Genomic DNA, 21,379 nt, shown 5'->3' with positions numbered 1-21,379 from the left:
GATTGGCAGGTGTGAAAGCATTGAACTTGCTGGTGAGTCTCTCGAATGTGTAGAAGAGTTTTGTTATTTGGGAGATGTGTTATGTGCTGGAGGTGGGGCTGGACCTAGCTTTGTGATTAGAGTGAGGAATGGGTGGAAGAAGTTCAGGGAGCTGTTGCATCTCCTGACATTGAGAGGGCTGTCCCTCCATGCTAAGGGATCTTTGTATGCGACATTTGTTAGGAGTGTAGTGTGGTATGGTAGTGAGACCTGGGCAGTAAAGGAAGAGGATGTTTGCGGGCTCAAATGTATAGATATGGCAGTGGTCAGGTGGATGTGCAGTGCGTCCCTTAGTGCGAGGCCTGGGGGTGCTAGGTTTACAATGGAAGAGTTGAAAGGTAGGATGGGACTGTAGTGCGGCAGTTCTCAAACTTTTTAGTGAGTAATCCTATTTGAAATATTTCAAGACTTCACGACCCACAGGGTAGAGAGAGAGAGAGAGAGTGAGAGAGAGAGAAACCAGTATATAGCCTATCATAGCTATTAAGATTATGCTACTAGTGTAATAATCCCCCTACCCCCCCCTGGGGGTAGGGGGGTTTCAAGAATACTCCCCCAGTATCCCTGCTTGTCGTACGAGGCGACTAAAAGGGTTGGTGGTGGGTTAGTGCCCCACCCCGTAAAAACAACTAACTAAACAAGCGAATAAAGCGCCTCGGACCAGGACGAACCATACGTTGACGACTAAGGAACGGACAAAGGACATTCTGAGGGTGGGAACATGGAATGTGAGAGGAGTGAATGATGAAGTGAAAGAGAGAGAGATTGTTCAGGTGCTTGAGGATGCAAAAGTGGATATATGTGGACTGACTGAAACTAAATAGAAAGGTAAAAGGGTGAGAGAATGGGAATATGGTTTAGGTATATGTGCGGGAGTTAATGAGAATGAGAGGGCAAGAGAGGGATTATGTCTGATGATAAGCAAGAAGTGGAAGGAGAATATAAGAGAGTATGGAACAGTGGGTGCAAGAATTGTATGGATGAGGATGAAAGTAGGTATACAAGCGTGGGCGATTGTATGTGTGTATGCTCCGACAGAGGACCGAGTGGCAAGAGTGAAAGATGAGTTTTGGGCGAGAGTAGAAGCATGTATGGACAAATTTGAGAGGAGCGAGAGAGTGTTTTTGATTGGAGACATGAATGGCAAAGTTGGGAATATATGAGTGGATGGAGTGGTTGGTCAGTGGGGTGTGCCAGCTGAAGTAGATGGAAATGGTAGTGCTTGGGTGGACATCTGTGCCGGTAAGGGGTTGGCAATAGCCAACACCTACTTTCAGCATAAGATGAACTACCGGTATACGTGGAGAGTAATGAGGAGGATGGATGGTGAACTTGTTGAACGAAAGGCAATGATAGACTACGTGTGTGTGGATGATCGAATGAGAAGACAAGTGTTGGATGCAAGAGTGTGGAGAGGGTGGGGGAATGGAGTCTCGGACCATCACTTAGTGATGGCCAAAATAAAGCTGCAAAGAAAATGGTTAAGGAGACGAAGGTGAAGACAGGAGGAAACAGCTCTTGTGAGAAGAGTGGAGAATTTGCAAGATAGTGAGAAAATGGCAGAGTATAAGACTATATTGAAAGAAAGATTGGGAAGGTATGAGCTAGAGCAGATGGAAGGGGTGGTAGACGTATGTAAGATATTCACGGAAGAGATAGGCACAGCGTTTGAGGTGGTTTGTGGAGTGAGGAGGAGATGCAAGGGTGTGCAAGGGACAGCATGGTGGAATGATGAGGTGAAACGTGCTGTGGAACAAAAGAAGAAGGCATATTGTGAATGGTTAGCGAGTAGAGGTAGGGGAGAAGATGAGAGAGAGAAGAGAGAGGTATGTGTGAGCAGGAGAAGGGAGGTTAAGAGACTGGTGAAGGAGAGTAAGAAGAAAGTGGATGAAGAGTTTGGGAGGAATATGAGTGTGAAATGGAAGGAGAGTAAGAAATTGTTTTGGAAGGAGGTAAAGAAAGTAAGGCAGTGTGAAAGGGGATATAGTAGGGGAGTGAAAGATAGGAATAATAGATTGTTGGTGGAGAAGAGAGAGAAATTGAGGAGATGGAAGGAGCACTTTGAGGATTTGTTAAATGTAGAGAGTGAGAGCAATGCCAGTATAAGTGGTAGGGGAATGGCTGGGAGAAGAAGAGATGAGAGGAGGGAGGAAGAGATCGGCAGGGCGGAAGAAGTGGAAGCAATGAAGATCAAGATGGGAAAGGCCCTAGGAATTGATGGAGTGTGTGGTGAAATGCTGAGGTATGGGGGTGAGATTGTTGTGGAGTGGATATGGAGGTTGTGTAGATTGGCTTGGGAAGAGGGAAGGGTTCCAGAAGGACTGGAAATCAAGTATAATTGTTCTTTTATACAAAGGAAAAGGGGAGAGAGAAATATGTGGTAACCATAGGGGTATTTGCCGTCTTAGTGTGACTGGTAAAATATATGGTAGAATACTCATTGATAGGGTTAGGCATATGACAGAGGAGCTAGTTGGAGAAGAACAAGGGGGATTTAGGAAGGGAAAAGGGTGTGTAGATCAGATATTTGTTCTAAAATGTTTAGTGGAGAAGTATCTAGAGAAGGGAAAGAAAGTGTATGCTGCCTTCATGGACTTGGAGAAAGCTTATGACAGAATAGATAGGCAAGGTATGTGGAAGGTATTAAGAATATATGGGGTGGAGGGGAAATTGTTAAATGCTGTGAAGAGTATGTACGAAGGAGCTAGGGCTACGGTGCGAGTGGATGGTGAGCTGAGTGAGTTCTTTGATCTCAGTGTGGGACTGAAACAGGGTTGTGTGATGTCTCCATGGCTGTTTAATATATACATGGATGGGGTTGTAAAGGAGGTGCAAGGTAGGGCAGTGGATGTGGGGGTGGCTCTAATGAATGAGGGTGAGATCTGGAAGATTCCGGTGTTGCTGTTTGCTGATGATACAGTATTGTTGAGTGAAGATGAATGGGAGTTGCAAGGTTTGGTGAATGAATTTGGGACAGTGTGTAGGAGGAGGAAGCTGAAAGTTAATTCAAACAAAAGTAAAGTTATGGTGTTTGAGAGGAATGAAGTCACAGAATGTATAGTGAGGTTGGATGGTGAGGATATGGAGAATGTGAGTGCATTCAAGTACTTGGGTAGTGTGATGAGTAAGGATGGAACTTTGGGGGATGAAGTGCGTGAAAGGGTACCGCAGGGAAGGACGGTTGTTGGTTCACTGAAAGCAGTGATGAGAAATAGGGAGGTGAGTATGGAAGTTAAGAAGTCACTGCATGATAGTATTGTGATCCCTACCCTGACGTATGGAAGCGAGGCTTGGACCTTGCAAGAGGGGAACAAGTCAAGAGTGAGAGCAGTGGAAATGAGTTACTTGAGAGAAGCATGTGGAGTGACATGGAGGGACAGGTTGACGAATGAAGAAGTGAAGGAACGTTGTGGGGTGGATGTGGATGTGGTTGAAAAGATTAGGAGAAATACACTGAGGTGGTTTGGACATGTGGAGAGAATGGAGAATGAAAGACTGACTAAGAGGGTGTATGTAGGTGAGGTGGAGGGAGGGAGAGGGAGGGGTAAACCGTGGATGAAATGGAGGGATGGAGTTGAGAGGTATATGAGAGAGGGGGGGGATGAGTTGGGGGGAGGGTAGTCAAATGGTGGGTGACAGAGCAACTTGGAGGCGTTTTGTCTGCGGCCACCGTTTGCGGGATTAGGGCTTCAGGCTATAGATAGATAGATAGATAGTAATAAGGATAATTACAATTTCAGTTAAATAAATATAATGCACTCAAAGCATTAGGCCTATTCTATGTCCCTGCGGCCCATCAAAATTCCTCTCGCGACCCAAAAGTGGGTCGCGATCCATAGTTTGAGAACCACTGCTGTAGTGTATTGGTGTTGTGATGAGGAGAGGTAGACTGAGATGGGTTGGACATGTGGAGAGAATGGGGGATGGTAATTGAGTCTAGATAGTGAGAAGTGACAATGGGGGGGATAGGGTAGTGAAAGGTAGACCAAAAAAGACCTGGAATAAGGTCATTAAGTGTGACCTCAGCGATAAGGGACTAAATAAGGAAGCTGCCAGTGATTGAGCGGCATGGAGAGCTGCCATTAAGTAACCAAGGCCGACTCATGCAAGCATGTTGAAGCCTTCAAAAATGAAACAGAATGAAATGATTTGGTGATAGATGGGGGTACCCATCATCCACTCACCTGATTTACTGCAACCTTCATGTGACTACAATGAGTATGATTTCTTGTAGCCCAGAAAACCATTAATATTATAACCAAATGTATAATTGGTTGTCTAATGGATGAAGAACTGCAGCCAGATATGGTCTGCCTCTGGTGGTTGGGGTTTACTTTATTGCTCATAGGCGTTAAAAATAAAGTTGACAATACCATTCTGACGTTTCTGAACTTAAAAGTAAAATTTTGCCTAAATATAAACTCCACTTGGGTGGGTCAGATCATAAGAGTTTTAATATGTGCTATAAACATATGATTTCCCAATTACTGTATTATGTGATGTAGAACATAGCCGGTATGTGTTATATAAGTTCAATAAGGGTCAGTATGTTGTCAATTTTTTTTTTTTTTTTCCAAGAGAGAATAAACTAACAGTCTGGTCCGAGATGCCTTTTTTTTTATTACTGTATTTTAATTATAATTTCTTCTTCATTCAGACAGAAAGGGAATATATTTTGTTGGGGCATAAAATAGAAACTTAAATATGGGATTAAAAAACATTAAAAGACGTATCTAATAGCTAGCAGCAATGTTCAGTGATTCTTTATTGGTCCTTAAGGCTGCATTTATTCAATGAGATCTTAGAAATACTAATTGTAGATTTGGTCAGCATGACATGCATAGACACAAATTATGCAGTGAGAGTTTACCTCTTTACGGTGTGTAATACATTGGTAAAGATACTTTTATATGTTAGTGTGTTTGTTTTCAGGATGTGGTTACTGACCTGAATGCAGAGAGTGAGCCTTTGCCCTTGGATGACATCAAGGAGGACTGGCTGGGACACAAGGTACACAAAGTGTTGTGGACAGAGGAAGGTCATTTCCCCTGTCACTAGTTGGTGGCATCCATCATCCACTCATTTGATGTAGTGCTGCCTACTTCTTCCTTCAGCTTTATCATTTTCTGTCTGTGTCTGCCCTCTTCTCTTCTTATTTGTACACTCGAACAAACAGAAATGGCAATGATTAGGTGGATGTGTAGTGCATCCATGAATGCAAGGCCAGGGGGCTAAGACTGCGATTGATGAGTTGAGGGAGGAAGGATGGGACTTGAATGTACTGGTGTTGTGATGAGGAGTATATTGAAATTGTTTGGGCATTTTGAGAGGATGGAAGATGACAGCTGGGTGCAGATGATGAAAGGTGTGAATGTCTAGGGTAGGGTTGCGAGAGGCAGACCAAAGAAGATATATGACAAGGTCATATTGTGTGACATCAGAGATAAGAGACTGAATAGGGAGCCTGCCAGAGATCAAGCAGCAAGGAGACCTGCCATTAGATGACCAAAGCAACACATGCAAGTATATTGGAGCCATTACAAATGATACAGTATGATATGGAGCCAGATACATTTCATATTACTATCAGCAGCAGCAGCATCTTCATGTTAACCATTTTTTCTTCCTGTATATGAGGTGAGATATGCTCCAGAAATGGTTGTCACAGAGCAGGGGGATACTTGTGGCCAAAATTGTCACAGGCAGGTGTCAATTTTGTCACCTCTATACTGTAATGAGAATGCTAATCTAAGTTATATCTCTTTCAGGGAATGGTGTCAGCTGCAGAATACATTAGGCGAAAACTCCAAGAAGACAATATCTTAAAGCGAGCATTTGATTTTGACCGGGCACGGGGTACACAAACATACGACCTGGTGTTGGTGGGTCACTCACTTGGAGCAGGCACAGCAGCCATCCTTGCCATTCTTCTCAAGCAGCAGCATGACAACCTCAGCTGTTTTGCATACTCTCCTCCTGGTGGCCTTCTCAGGTGCCTCTGTCTGTTCGGCCATCCATCCATTCGTCCATCTGTCCATCCATCCATCCATTCATTCATCTGTGTGTGTGTGTGTGTGTGTGTGTGTGTGTGTGTGTGTGTGTGTGTGTGTGTGTGTGTGTGAACATTTAATTGGGCATTCTGTTGTTAAGTTCTTCCTTTGTCAGGTTGTTTTTTGCTCCCTGAACCTACCTCACCCCATCTTTCAGTGGGAAAAAGGGATTACGACAATGATGATAATGGTGGTGTTGATGATAGTAATAATGATGATGTACCTGTACACTGAGAAGTGTATGGAAATAAATATCTTTATTTTGTTCATAGTTCCAATCAAATTAAACAGAGACACTGCCTTCTCTCATACACACAGTTTCTGGGTTGCTTCTGGCTGACAAAATACACTGTGAATAGTGGAGAAGTGATAGTACTTTCACCCCCACCTAACCAACTTCCTCCCTCTCCCACTGCAGATCATCAGGCAGAATCAACCCAGTACTTGTGAAACAGAGATCAAGGCACTGTTTATTTCACATGCTTGCAATGCTACCTAGATTGTATGAAATGACAGGAATCAGAGATGCAAAGTAATGAGCTTATACAGTAATAACCTGTACTTTCTCTCCCTAATACATACATGTTCTCCTCTCCTTAGCATGCCTGCAGTGGAATACACACGAGCATTTATTACTTCAGTGGTGGTGGGGAAGGATGTTGTACCCAGGATAGGCCTCAATCAAATGGAGACAATGAGAGCAGATCTCATCAATGCCATTAAGCAATCAAAAGATCCTAAGGTAAACAATATTCCTTTAACACAAATGATAGGTGGATATATCTTATAAACACTCATTTTATGTAGTGTTACCTATGAGTGACTTTACACTGGTGACAAACCAAATAGTATTCATTATGCCAGGGAACTGTATATTACTAACATAGCTACCCGTCATTGCATAGGTTATCCAGATTACAGGTATTTACATGGGAGGTTGAGATCAGGGACTCTGCTCCTCCCTCTTGTACACACTTAGTTTCCATGGTGACCATTACGTAGTTAGTCTTATATTTATACTTGTACAAAATTTCATTCCTTTGTTTAGAAAGTTGTGGTTGATATCACAGATGGTTGAGGAGAGTAGCTGCACAACTTATCCAAACTGCCAAGTGCATTCCTCTTGGTGCATACAACGTAGTTGAACCTGCAAATACTGTATACCAGTAGCTACGAAATTCCATTCCTTTTTCTTGAAAATTGTAGATATTTCCAAGTCATAGTTTTGCTTCCTTACTCATACCCATAAATGTTGCTTCTGTGGTACCAGTTGAGTACTTTTACCATTGTCTATGCCCATACTGAATTTCAGTTTCATGGTTTTATCGTAAAACCTTTGGAAAGTTTTTGGAGAGGAGCCAAGGGAAGGGGTGCATCCTCTTCCTCTGATCCCTATATGCTGTAGCTTGAAAAGTCTCACTGTGCATAGCACAAGAAAGTACAGTACTAAAGCATAGTACTGTAGTATATGTATTTAAGGAAGTATGGTATGAAGTGATGGCAGTTTTGAAACTAAGGTGAAAAGGAGTGATGTAGATGAATGGGAAGATGTGAGATGTGTTAGCTTAGGTATAATCACGTGGGTGAAGTAAAGAGGGTCTTGCAATGTTGACACATCGAGTGGTCCTTCTTTCCTCACAATGACCCTGGCTGTGATCGGGCGAGTAAAGTGTGAAACTTGTACAGAAACAACGCCTGTGCTAATGATGACAAAATCCCTCCACTGGCACTGGGGGTGGTTTTTCCCTCCCACTGTTTATCTGGACTTGCTACTGATAAGTAAGTGAAGGTATCACCGATAAAATAATAGCTGCACATAAAAGAAAAGGAAGTTCAAAAGAATTTCAGGTTATCTGTAAAGGAAAACTTTGACATGATGTCATGAATTAACGAGTACTGGATGACGGCAACAAGCGCAACCATGTCATGCAGTAAGACGCCCAAAGTTTGGGACACTAAACTACAAGATCGCCACAGAAAGTAATTCATTCTTTAAATTGCTTAGTGCCATACGGGAAGATTACATTTCCTTGGAAGAAGTCACTCAGTGTACAGTTTGGTATGTGCTATGTCATGTGACCTCAAAGTGGTTAACTCTGAAGCTAGTTGTACTACTAATTTTGGAGCAGTGGAAGATTCTACAGGAATATTTCCTTCGTTTCTTGCCAGAGCAAAAGAACGTCAGAAGGGAGATTGAATCAACTGCAAGGTACAAACAGATTTTAGATATAGTGAAAGCAGTCCTTTCTCCAGCTTACCTCACATTTGTTGCCTTCATTACCCAGGATTTCGAGAGCTTCCTTTTCAGATTTCAGAAGAAGAAGCCCATGATCCATTTATTATATGATCGAAGGGGCCAACTTCTGAATCAGTGTTGACAAAATTTGTCCCAGAGAAGGTCCTCATGCACTCCCCAGGGTCACCACAACGGAAGTAGAAATCAGTAGCCACTTTGGCTTCCCTAGCTTGTACCAAACCTGAAAATGACAAGAGCCTAAAGGCTATAGATATTGGGACACATGCCAAGGCTATTTTACTTCATGTGGGCAGCAGTGAGGAAAGGCAACATAGGTTCAAAGAGCACTGTTTGAAGTGTTACACAACTGCTGTATCTTACCAACAGAAAAATCTCCCATTTGATTTGCTTGTCCTGAAGGTAGCCTATGTTCTACATCCAGATAAGAGACTTGACCCATCCTCATTGGCAAGTACTATATCTCTAAACTAACACTCAACATTACGGAAGTTCTCAGTACCCCTGGTCCAGAGAATGTTTTGCCAGCCATGTTCCAGACAGATCCATCCGCAACACCAGAAGACCTGTGTGATTTGATGAGAAAACAGTGGAAGTTTTATCAGACAACACATTCCACAGGAAATGTGCATTAAAGCAGTCACTCCCCAAACTTCTAGTAGGGTACAGGACTCTTACTGGCAGCATGTGCATGAAAAGTTTGGTCCTGGACTCCACAAAGAGAACCCATCTGAACATCAAATAAGGAGGATTGGTCAGTACTGGGCTGGTATTGGTGAGATGAAAGATGAGCAGGGAAGAAAGAAATTTCTGCAACTGTTTGTGCTTGCCTAGTGTGTGTTGACTTTGAGTCATGGAAATGCTGCCCCTAAAAGTAGGTATTCCACTAACAAGTCTGTTCTTGCAGTCCATGGTCAGAGCCTTGGAGAAGAAACCCCTATTTGCCTTGTGAGTTGTAAAAGCATCTTGTGAACACTGGTGGTGTAAAGGGCATCCTAGTCACTTCAGATCTTTTGAAAGCTGTGAGACATTCCTGCCAGAAATACCACGCTGACCTTGAGGCCAAGAGAAAGACAATGGAAGGTGAGCAAAAAAGAAAAGAGCAGCAAGAGAATGAGGAAACAGAGAGCAAAAGGAAGTTAGAGGAAAATAAGAAAATAGAAGGAATAGAAAGAGAGATCAAGTTGAAATAATCTTCATTCACAGTGGCAGATGCAGCAATTTCTGAAGGTAATCAGAAACTTCAGTATGCTCTTTGTCATTGTGTAATGGCCAGGACTCAACTGCAGAAGCTCAGGCACAAAGTGACTTAGGACTGGGGAGAAAACGTTCTCTGGAGAAGTAAATCTCTGAACTTGAGAAACGGAAAATTGACATTAAGAAACAGAAGAAAAAATGATTATTCATACTTGGTAATAGTGTTCCAGATGTACTTTTTGATGTTGCATCTTTAATGTAGTAGACACAAAATGTTGTTCTACTAGTTTCATAGTAGAATAAGGTGGTTTGCATTGAATATATGCTTATTGCAAGATTAGTTACCATCCACTCTGAAGGACATCTAAGCTTATTTGAGTTCAGTTATTGTTGTAGGGCCAGTGCAGAATAATGATGTTTCAGTTTACACCAAAATAAGTCAGTTCATTATGTTTTCAGGTATGTTTTACCTGTTAACTCATAGGAAAGCATTAGAAAACTACAGTTACCGGTATAAAAAAGCGTACGGTATATTTTAATTGCCAGTGTCATAAATTAATCATAAAATTTGACTGAAAAAGAGCATAAAATCAAATGAAATTTCTGAAAAGTGGTTGGGAGGCGTGTGTGAGAGAGAGAGAGAGAGAGAGAGAGAGAGAGAGAGAGAGAGACTGCCTCTGTTTATTTCAACCTCTTAAACAAAAGCAAAGATTAACCTAGATGTCGGCAAGGTCATTATGGGAAAGTGGGGTTCAGCTTGGTTACCTTTCAAGGAGAGAACCTTACTTATATGCCATTTTGTGCATCTGGTAAAGATAGCGTTAATGAAACTTATCCCAGGGTAGTTTATGATGCAGCAACAGTGATGAGTTGCCTTGAATGCATCCTTTTTAGGTTACTATGCTGCCACGTGTGCAGAGGAAGAGTGTGGCAGTGGGAGCTGTACCAAGAAATTATAAGCAGAAGTATGGGAATAAAGAAAGAAATACATGACAGTATGTTAATGTATGAGTAAAGGCTGGATGATGCTCTGGGGATATTTATCAAGAAAAAGAACTGTTGAGTCATATTACTGTACTATATCTCAAAGTGCCTATGGAGTAATATGGTGGGATACATCGATTAATGAAAGGAGTTGCAAAGGATGGTGTGTAGGGACTAAAAGTATGGTAATAGCCAGTCTCATACTACTACATTTGAGAAGTAGGAGCCCAAAGCTTCGCTGCCATCATCTAGAACGTTTAAATGTTGTAAATGTGTACCAATTTGGTCATTTTTTTCCATACCCTACATAACATTTGGGGTGCTTAAAATGTTGTCTGCTTACCTTTTATGTGAGGGGATGTTTTGAGGATGCAAAAATAAGGGTTGGGTAGTAGGCTGAAAATTCATGTATGAGGCTGTGTGAGGTAGGTCTCAAAAGACTTTTCCCCATAAGTTGTTAATTTTGACTTACACATACTATTCAGCCTCTAAATTCATGCATAGTGTATATGCTTGGGATGTTGTGACTCAGGGCTCAAATGAATGTCCACAGTACATATATACTGATACATGCAAAATTTTTGAATACTTATTTGCTGTGAATGTTAAGTAGTTACCTTATGTTTATTCCATAGTGGAAAACAATAGGGTCATCATTCTGGTGCTGTGGTGGGTGGGAAGACAATGGAGGGGAGGCAGAGGAGTTCTCAACAGCACGAGCAGCCATGAGAGACCGCGCTTCCCATCCTTCCGATGCTTCCATTGCGCTAACTGTTCACCAACCTCTCTACCCTCCTGGACGTATTCTCCATGTTGTCCGACATCATCCTACTAAACGACAGTAAGCTCAAACTCCAAAATACATATTCTGAAATACTTGGTGCATGCCAACACTAGAGGATGTGGTTAATAATAAGCCTTTGGTACACTCTTAGCTAGGTTACATCCCACCTGGAACACTGACGAGGAGCCTACACATGGTGGTGCTGTGAACCCTAGTTGGAGTGAAGCAGATCCACCTACAAACCATCATCATCATCATCATCTGGATCTCCTTTCCCACCTTAGGGCAGGGTAAAGAGTAACAACATCCAGACTGCACAGTTTGCCCAGAGCAATGGGCCACACCTCCATTCACTCATAATTCAAGCCCCCGGAATCCTTGCCCAATCTGATATGTAAAAAAACATCACCAGATTCTGTAGCTTTTTGTAAATGTACATGATAGAGTCAATCTTGATGCTGTCACATAAAAAGGGGTGCCAAATCCTTGATCATACACTTTTTCTCGCAACATTCATTCAGCCAGCTCGATCTCTTGTCGGTCCCCTAGCCTCACCGACTTCCATACCTCCCTTCCTCACACACTCATCCACCATATCCCTCCACCTTCTTGGCCTACCTCACCTCCCCACTCCTTCAGATTTGCTCAAATATATCTTTTTCACCACTCTATTGTTATCCATTCTCTCCATGTGACCATACCATCTCAGCACACTGTCTTCGATTCTGGTTTCCACAGACTTCCTCACTCCACATTTTTCGCGAATCACATTATTTCATATCCTATCCACTTTCTGTACTCCACGTATATTCCTCAGCAGTCCCATCTCCACTGCTACCACTCCTGACTTTTCATTTTCTTGCCACACCATCTTCTCGCATCCATATGTTAAAGTTGGCACTAACACTCCTTCATGTATGCCTCGTTCAGCTTCAACACTCAAGCCTCTGTTTCTTATCAAGGCCTTCATAACTCCAGCTATTTTCTTTCCTTATGTCACTCAACTTTCCACTTCTTTGCACATTTTTCTCTCTTTTCTATCACTGTACCCAGGTATTTGAACTCACCAATTCCAGTCTTTCTTCATTCATTGTAACATCGCACTGGGAATCATCTTCTCTCTCAATAACCGTCACTTTTCTCTTTTCTACATTTACCCTCAAGGCACAGCACCCACAGACATCAGCAAAACTCAGCACTAGCCTACCAAATTCTTGTCTAGTATTTGCAAGTAGCACTGCATCATCAGCATACAACAAATTTGAGATATTCCATCCATCACCATTCATTACTGCCATTCCTCCCACCATTACTCTTGTTTTTACTTCTCTTATCACCCTATCGATATATATAGTGAACAACCATGGGGACATCACACAGCCTTGTCACATGCCCACACCAATCATGAACCATTCACTTAGATGCCCATTTACCCTTACTCATGCTTCACTACCTTCATAAAAACTCTTGACAGCACTTAGCAGCTTACCATATACACATTACATGTGCAAAACCTTGCACAATTTTTCTCTGTCTACAGCATACATATATATATATATATATATATATATATATACAGTAAAAGTCCAATATTTCGTCATCCAAATCCCCGGCAAATCTGACATTTCGGCAGTTTTGAGAAATAGTCCCATTTACGAAAATCTCCGATCGTTCGGCAGATTCTCCGATTTTTTTCGTCAGTCTTGAAATTCTCCATGAGACTCGCCAGCTAGCTACCTGCCTTTACCCGCCTTAGTGAGTGAGATAGTGAAAGTGATGGAACGAGTCTACCTCTGCCATGAAGCTCAGAGGCTAGCTCTTTCTCCTATAGCATAAAGAGAGGACAAACATGTAGTGAGTCTAGCATGGGAAAGAGAATCTGTTTCGCCATTCTTCCGCCATTCTTCCGAGTTGTTGCCGTGCTGCTGCCGACTTCTCTTGATTCTTCTGTGTGCTTTGTGAACTTCGTACCGAAATACCTTTGAAATTACTATTCGAGTGTGCTGTAAGCACCATAACATCAGACAGGAGCTTTGTAACACCTGAGTGGACCAGCCGTGTGTTGTGAACAGTATAAACATCTTCTGTGTGCTTTGAAAATGGCCTCCACGTGTGGAAAGTTAACTGGTGTTAGCAAGAAGCGTACACATAAGATGTTGACTATTGCTCGGAAAATTGAGCTGTTGAAAAAATTAGAGGCTGGCATGAGTAGGAAACAGATTATGGATGAGTTTAACGTAAGCTCCTCTGCTCCCTCCTCTCCATCACCAACAGCAGTCTCTGAACCTCAAGCTCTACTGCCGCAGCAACAGGGAGAAGAGTCCTTAGAGCCTGTTGCAGGACCCTCTACTGCTGGGGACTTCTTCCAGCAGTAGCAGACTCCAATCAACCCCTTCTATTGTACATATGTAAATAAGGAACCTACTATAAGTTTAGGTAAGTGCATGTGAACTTGTAGGCCTACTGTACCATTACATTTATATACAGTATGTTCACTAATTTCTTTATTTTTCATATTCATGTATAGTACTGTATTCATTACAGTATTGTACAGTATCAGACAGTATACAGTACTCTCTCCAAACACATTTGTAATGATGTGAGTAATGATGATAGTGTTCACCGAAACATATAAGGTACTGAGTGGGTAGGGTTTTCGATAATTCGGCAATTTTGATATTTCGGCACTTGCCTGGTCCCATAGATGCCGAAAATTCGGACTTCTACTGTATATATATATATATATATATATATATATATATATATATATATATACCGTAAAGCCTCGATATAACGGACTTCAGTAAACTGGAATTCGCTTTTATCGGACTTGAGGAGCTACCGGACTAAATTCCTATACAGTATATCGGAAAAAGTCCGATAAAGCCAGAAGCAGTCCAGACTGCCTGACCACTTCAGCTATGTTCACCTCAATAAGGTAAATAAAAGACATGTTTATCAGTGTACAGTACAGTATTATTATATAAATTATACCATTTGATTAATGTAGTGAAGTTATAACACAGTACAGTACTGCAATGTTAGTCAAAACAGTTTAAAAACCATTCATGCAATCCGGACTGTCTGATGTATCAGAAGTCTGGTTTAGCAGGGGGAAGTCCGGATGTCGCTTTTATTGGAATTTCGCATTTTTCAGAATGGTTTGGTCCCCTAATAGTCTGTTATAGTGAGGTCTTACTGTATATATATATATATATATATATATATATATATATATATATACACACACACACACAGTAAAAGTCCTATTATTCGGCAGCTGATTATTTGGTAGATCCGACATTTCAGCAGTTTTGAGAAATAGTCCCATTTACGAAAATCTTTGATTGTTCGGCTGATGTCCGGAATCAGCTTGTTAGTCCAGGAAGTATTATCTGTGACTTGTAGGCCTAATGTTTCATTACACTTCTGTATGTTCACTAATTTCTATATTTTTTTCAGATTCAGGTATAGTACTGTATTGATTACAATATTGCACAGTATATCATACAGTACAGTAACCACCCACACCAAATTAGCGAGGGTTACATTCCAAGCCCCCTCTCTAATTCTTGAAATTCTTTCATTCTTGACGCCTTCCTGAAGATGACATTTACCAGTAATTGCGTAGCCCTTGAACCACTGATTCTGTAATGCATTACCCATAAATAAATGTTGCTTGTTAAATCAGTTTCCCCGTTGTTTTTAGTTGTACGGCTTTGACAGCTCTAGTATTTTTATTCCTCAGCATAGTGGTGGAAGAGACTGTCCTGTATAACTAAACCTAACCTAACTGAGTTTAACTGTACCTAATAATTTAACCAAACCTAACCTAACCTAAAGTCAGAAAAATACTTAAAAATAAACTGGAGGAATATGAATTGTTAAGGTCTCTCTGATGAAAGTTAAACCCACATTTAGCGCTCATTCTTTTGTTCGTTTTTGTGTTTAATGTGAAAGAGAGATTATTGATGCAAACAGTAATATATCTCATTAACCCCTTAATAACCTCCGGCACTGAACAACTCTTTACAGTACCATTGTCAGTGATGTCAAGTTAATGTGAGCTATAAAGAAAACTGAACAATTATGGGGAGGGAACGAAGGTCACTGGTATGTTAACACGACTCTACGCTACGATTCCAAGCAGTCAGGCGGTCGGTTAATCTCAGATGTTTTTGCCCAGTTGGTAAATGCACCGTAACTTTATCAATTTTTCCGTGACTTATAGCGAATCATAGCATGGGTTTAGGAAGCTAAATAACACATTACTAGGTGAGCCAGATGATTATCTTCACATCTTTAAGAAAAATAAATTGATTTCAGAAGAATGGAAGAAACTTTACGTCCTCAGAGAGGGATTAAATTTCTTCCATTTTCTTAAAGATGTGAAGATAATCATCTGGCACACCTAATAATGTGTTATTTAGCTTCCTAAACCCATGCTATGATTTGCTAAGATTCACAGGAGAAATTACAAAGTTACAGTGCATTTACCCAATGGGCGAAAACATCTGAGATTAACTGACCCCCTGACTGCTTGGAATCGTAACGTAGAGTCGTGTAAACATACCAGTGACCTTTGTTCCATTCCCATAATTGTTCACAGTTTTTTCATAGCTCACTAACTCGACATCACTGACATCGGTCCTGTAAAGGGTTGTTCAGTGCCGGAGGTTATTAACTCCTTAACCGCGGGACGTCACTTTCGTGACGCTTGGGGGCAAAGGATCATACCGCAGGGCGTCACTTTCGTGATTCAGTGTTATTTTGAATTCGCCCGGGCTTTCAAGTGGTGGCTTGTATCATCTATCAGTACTGCCAATGTCCAACACTAGTCAGCATTCCTAATCTCATCTGTACTCCCATCCATTGTTGACAATTTAGCCATTTCTCCCCATTCTTGACTCCCCACCCTACCTCCCCTCCATTACCCTCTCCTCTCGGCTGCCCGGCCACACTGCGCTAAGTAAATCTTCCCTGGAATTTTCCACTGATTTCATCCATTGAAATAAGCCCCATGCCCTATTCTTATACCAAATAATATATACAAAAAAGAAATAAGGTAAGTGATAGTGCCATACACCTGGAATTGGCTAATTATCACCTGACAACACCTCACATTCACTCATCGCTAATTTTCCCTGTTTATTTCCCCTTGAAATATGCCATATAATCTATTCTCATAATAAAAATATATATAAGAAAGGAAGGGAGAAGCCTAAGTGATATTTACATTCACCTGGAACTACCTAATTTATTATGTATTGTCTAGATTTCCTGCCAATCATTTCATAGCGTATATATTAGCAGCTGTCACCATGCTGACATTGGCAGCGTTGCATTCCCCCTAGGCCACCAGAGCATTCAGTTTACTGTCGTCTTTCAAGGTGAAACCACGTCGGATTCGCACCTGTCCAATTCTGCCGCTTTTTAGCCCCATGCAAAGGGCCCTGTGACCTCTACCCCTACTAAACCTCATGTGGAAAGGGGTAAAGGGCTACGTGACTGCTGTGGAACGTGAACTGGCTAATTTATCAATGAAAATGATGGACAGTGACTACGATCTTTCTGGTGAGTAAAACAGTGCAAGTGGAAATGTAAATAATGTGTAAATAATGTGTAAACAGCAAGTGAAAGCAGTGAATGTAAATATAAGTGAACAGTGGAAAATAGTTTTATAAGTTACTGCAAGTGACGGTGCATAACACAGTGTAAATAAAATAGAAATGTAAATAATGTAAATAAAATAGAGAACCTAAATAGAAATGTAAATGAGTAGTATTATAAGAATACGAGTATATATACTAGGAGTAACGAAAGTGAAAGTTTCACTCTAGCATGTATGAATACTATGAGTTATGAAAGTGGAAGTGATAGTGACAGATTCTCTCTCAATGCTAGTATACAGGACGAGAAAGTGAATGATACGTATTATACTGAAAGGGAAATTGAATGCCTACAGTGACAATAAACTACTATTACTGAAGGAAACTTATGGATAAAGACTGCAGATATATATAAGTGTTATATAGTAATAGAAATATAAAGTGTGAGTGTTTTTATGAATAATAAATGACAGAATACCAGCGGCGAACGAGCGCAAGTGGCAAGGTCATATGCGCTCGTAATTTTCATTGCTTTCACGGTGGTTTTTTTTTTTTTTTTTTTGGAGTATGGATTCCAAACTATTTGAAAATCATAGAATAGTGTTTCTAGTGATAATATCAGGCTGTGGTAATCATATTACAGGGTGTCAGGAAGTGTAAAGTGGAGACTTCGTTACCCAACTTCAGAAGTCTCCACAAGTCCTACGGTACTCGACGAAGGCTCAACAAACACCCCAGGAGAAAGCTAAAGGTATGTGCCATATGCATATATAATTATAATATTCTTTGACTAATAACTGATTTTTAGCAAATATTTTTACAAAGTCTGTCGGAGCGCAAATATCCTAGCAGGACGTGAAAGTCAAGCCAAAACAACCCAGTGGTTTGGGGGTTAAGGGGTTGTTGGAATACATTACTGTTTCCATCAATACTCTCTCTTTCACATGTAAACAAAAAAACGAACAAAAGAATGAGTGCTAAATGTACGTTCAACTTTCATCAGAAAGCCCTTACCAATTCATATTCCTTCACTTTATTTTATGCAATATTCCAACTATTTTATTTTGTTTGGGAAAAGTACTGTATACAGAACTCACTCCAAACATATTTGTAATAATATAAGCCGTGATCAGTTCACCAATACAAGTGATGTACTGAGCTGATAGGTAATATTCTGTATCATTTCGGCCATCCAGGAAGTGTTATCTGACTTTTTTTTTTTTTTTATGTGACCGACTTGTAGGCCTACTGTGTCATTACACTTGTATATGTTCACTAATTTATATATATATATATATATATATATATATATATATATATATATATATATATATGTATATATATATATATATATATATATATATATATATATATATATATATATATTTATATATATATATATATATATCTATTGCCAGATGCCTGAATCCCGTTTGGGGTGGCCACAAACAAATCACCTCCACATCGCCCTGTCCCCTTCCATTTCACTGCCCTGCACCCAACTCACACCCCCCTCTCTCATATACCTCTCCACCCCATTCCTCCATCTCATCCTTGGCCTCCCCCTCCCTCTTCCCCCCTCCACCTCACTCACATACACTCTCTTCGTCAGTCTTTCACCCTCCATCCTCTCCACATGGCCAAAGCACCTCAGTGTATTCCTTCTAACGCTTCCTATCACATCCACATCCACACCACAACACTCCTTTATATCCTCATTTGTCAGCCTGTCTCTCCATGTGACTCCACAGGCTCCTTTTAAATAACTCATTTCCACTGCTCTCACTCTTGACTTGTGTCCTTCCAGCAACGTCCAAGCTTCACTTCCATACGTTAGAGTTGGTATCACAATACTGTCATGTAGTAACTTTTTCACTTCCATGCTCACTTCCCTGCTTCTTATCACTGCTTTCAAGGAACCATCAACCTTTCTTCCCTGCTGTACCCTTTCAAGCACTTCACCCTCCAAACCTCCATCCTTACTCATCACACTACCAAAGTACTTAAACATACTCACATTTTCCAATTCCTCACCATCCAACCCCGCCGTACATTCAACTGACTTCACCTCTCTCAAAGACCATCACTTTACTCTTCCCTACATTCACCGTTAGATTCCGTTTCTTACACACTCTCCCAAACTCATCCACCAAGCCTTGCAGCTCTCCTTTGTCTTCACTCAACAACACAGTATCATCTGCAAACAACAGTACAGGGAGTTTCCAAACACTACCCTCTCTCACCAGGGCCACTCCAATATCCACTACCCTACCTTGTACCTCTTTTATTACCCCAACCATGTACAGATTGAACAACCATGGAGACATGACACATCCCTGTTTCAACCCAACCTTCAAAGAGAAAAATTCACTCAGTTCACCATCCACACGCACTGCAGCCTTAGCACCATCGTACATACTCTTCACAGCATTCAACAACTTCCCATCTACTCCATATATTTTTAATACATTCCACAATCCTTGTCTATCCACCCTGTCATATGCTTTCTCCAAATCCATGAGCGCCGCATACAACTTCATTCCCTTCTCTAGAAACTTTTCCACTAAAGATCTAAGAATGAATATCTGATCTACACAACCTCTTCCCTTCCTAAAGCCTTCCTGTTCTTCTCCAACTAATTCCTCTGTTATTTCCCTTACTTTGTCAATAAGTATCCTACCATACACTTTTCCTATTATACTAAGAAGGCAAATGCCCCTATGATTACCACACACTTCTTTTTCCCCTTTTCCTTTGTACAAGGGAATAATTATACCTGGCTTCCAATCCTCTGGGACTCTACCTTCCTCCCAGGCCAATCTGCACATTTTCCACATCCATTCTACTACTATCTCTCCCCCATGCTTCAGCATTTCACCACACACTCCATCAATTCCTGGGTCTTTCCCAGATTTAACTTTCTTCATTGCTTCCACAACTTCTGTCCTACTGATTTCTTCCTGTCTTCTCACCTCCCTCTTTCTCCCAGCCATTCCCCAGCCACTTATACTTGCATTACTTCCATCCTCTATGTTCAACAATTCCTTAAAGTGTTCTCTCCATCTGCTCACTTTTTCTCCCTTCTCGACAAGTAATCTACCGTTTTTATCTTTCACTCCCCTGCTAACTTCACTTCCACCCTGTCTTACTATTTTCACCTCTTTCCAGAACATTTTCTTACAGTCCTTCCACTTTACACTCAAGTCCCTTGCAAATTCCTCATCCGCTTTCTTCTTACTCTCTCTTACTAATCTTTTCACGTCTCTCTTGCTTTCTACATATAACTCTCTCTTCCGTCTCTCAACTTCTTCCACGCCCCTATTTCTCATCCATTCATTTTATGCATTTTCTTTTGTGCCACAGCCTGTCTCACCTCTTCATTCCACCACGCTGTTCCTTGCACGCCCCTCCATCTTCTCTTCATCCCACTCACCACATCACATGCTGCACATATTTCTTCTGTGAATATCCTGCACACACCTTCCACATCCCCCATCTGCTGCAGTTCATATTTGCCCAATCGTTCCTCCACTTCTCTCTTATACTCTGCCTTTTTCTCATCCTCTTGTAACCTTTCCACTCTCCTTACAAATACTCCTTCTTCCCATCCTTCCCTTCTTCTATTTCTCCATCTTAATTGGATTTTGATTCTGTCCACCACCAAGTAGTGGTCAGAAAGTCCACTCCCCCAACCTCTATAAGCTCTTGCATCCATTACACATTTTTGCATCCTTTCATCCACACCCACATAATCGATCATTGCCTTCCTTTCATTCAGTTCACCACCCACCCTTCCCATCACTCACCATATATACCTGTGGATCATTTTGTGCCTGAAGAGGGCATTGGCTATCACGAACCCCCTCCCGGCACAATTGTCCACTAATGCACTGCCCTTCTCATCTATCTCAGCAGGCACACCCCACTCACCAACTATTCCATCCACCTTCACATTTCCTACTTTACCATTCATATCACCGATCAAAAACACTCTCATTCCTTCCAAATGAGAGAGTATAGTACTGTGTTGATTGCAATATTGTACATTATACAGTACTCTGTCCAAACACAGTTGTAAAACCATAAGTTGTGATGACAGTGTTCACCACCAATATATATAAGGTACTGAGTGGGTAAGGTTTTGATTATTCGGCAAATCCAATTTCTCGGGATCGTCCCGGTCCCATAGATGCCAAATAATGGGACTTTTACTGTATATATATATATATATATATATATATATACACAGGTATATATATATATATATATATACACAGGTATATATATATATATATATATATATATATATATATATACACATACATACATACATACATACATACAGTAATACCTCAATATACGATACCCCTAGATGCGATACCTTGGCTTAACGATGGGGGTAGAAATACCACCATACCCCGCCTAACGATGGCCAAACTCTGGTGTAACAATGGGTTTGATT

At 41.1% G+C, this 21,379-nt stretch overlaps 1 protein-coding gene across 1 annotated transcript in view; it reads left to right on the top strand.

The window, feature by feature from the left end:
• Window positions 1-21,379, top strand: part of LOC145404295 (diacylglycerol lipase-alpha-like) — a 174,402-nt gene that overhangs the window by 57,648 nt on the left and 95,375 nt on the right. The window contains exons 9-13 of the mRNA XM_080275815.1: window positions 4,972-5,049; window positions 5,808-6,031; window positions 6,690-6,831; window positions 11,160-11,365; window positions 15,739-15,752. Coding sequence (XP_080131941.1) covers window positions 4,972-5,049; window positions 5,808-6,031; window positions 6,690-6,831; window positions 11,160-11,365; window positions 15,739-15,752 — 664 coding nt within the window. The remainder of the gene's footprint in view (window positions 1-4,971; window positions 5,050-5,807; window positions 6,032-6,689; window positions 6,832-11,159; window positions 11,366-15,738; window positions 15,753-21,379) is intronic.

This window comes from Coenobita brevimanus, chromosome 63 (assembly GCF_032717465.1).
Source record: "Coenobita brevimanus isolate Jiangsu-jjx chromosome 63, ASM3271746v2, whole genome shotgun sequence".
NCBI classification, from domain to species: Eukaryota; Metazoa; Arthropoda; class Malacostraca; order Decapoda; family Coenobitidae; genus Coenobita; species Coenobita brevimanus.
Note: the sequence above shows the minus strand (reverse complement) of the source record. Positions and strands in the feature narration are given on the sequence as shown.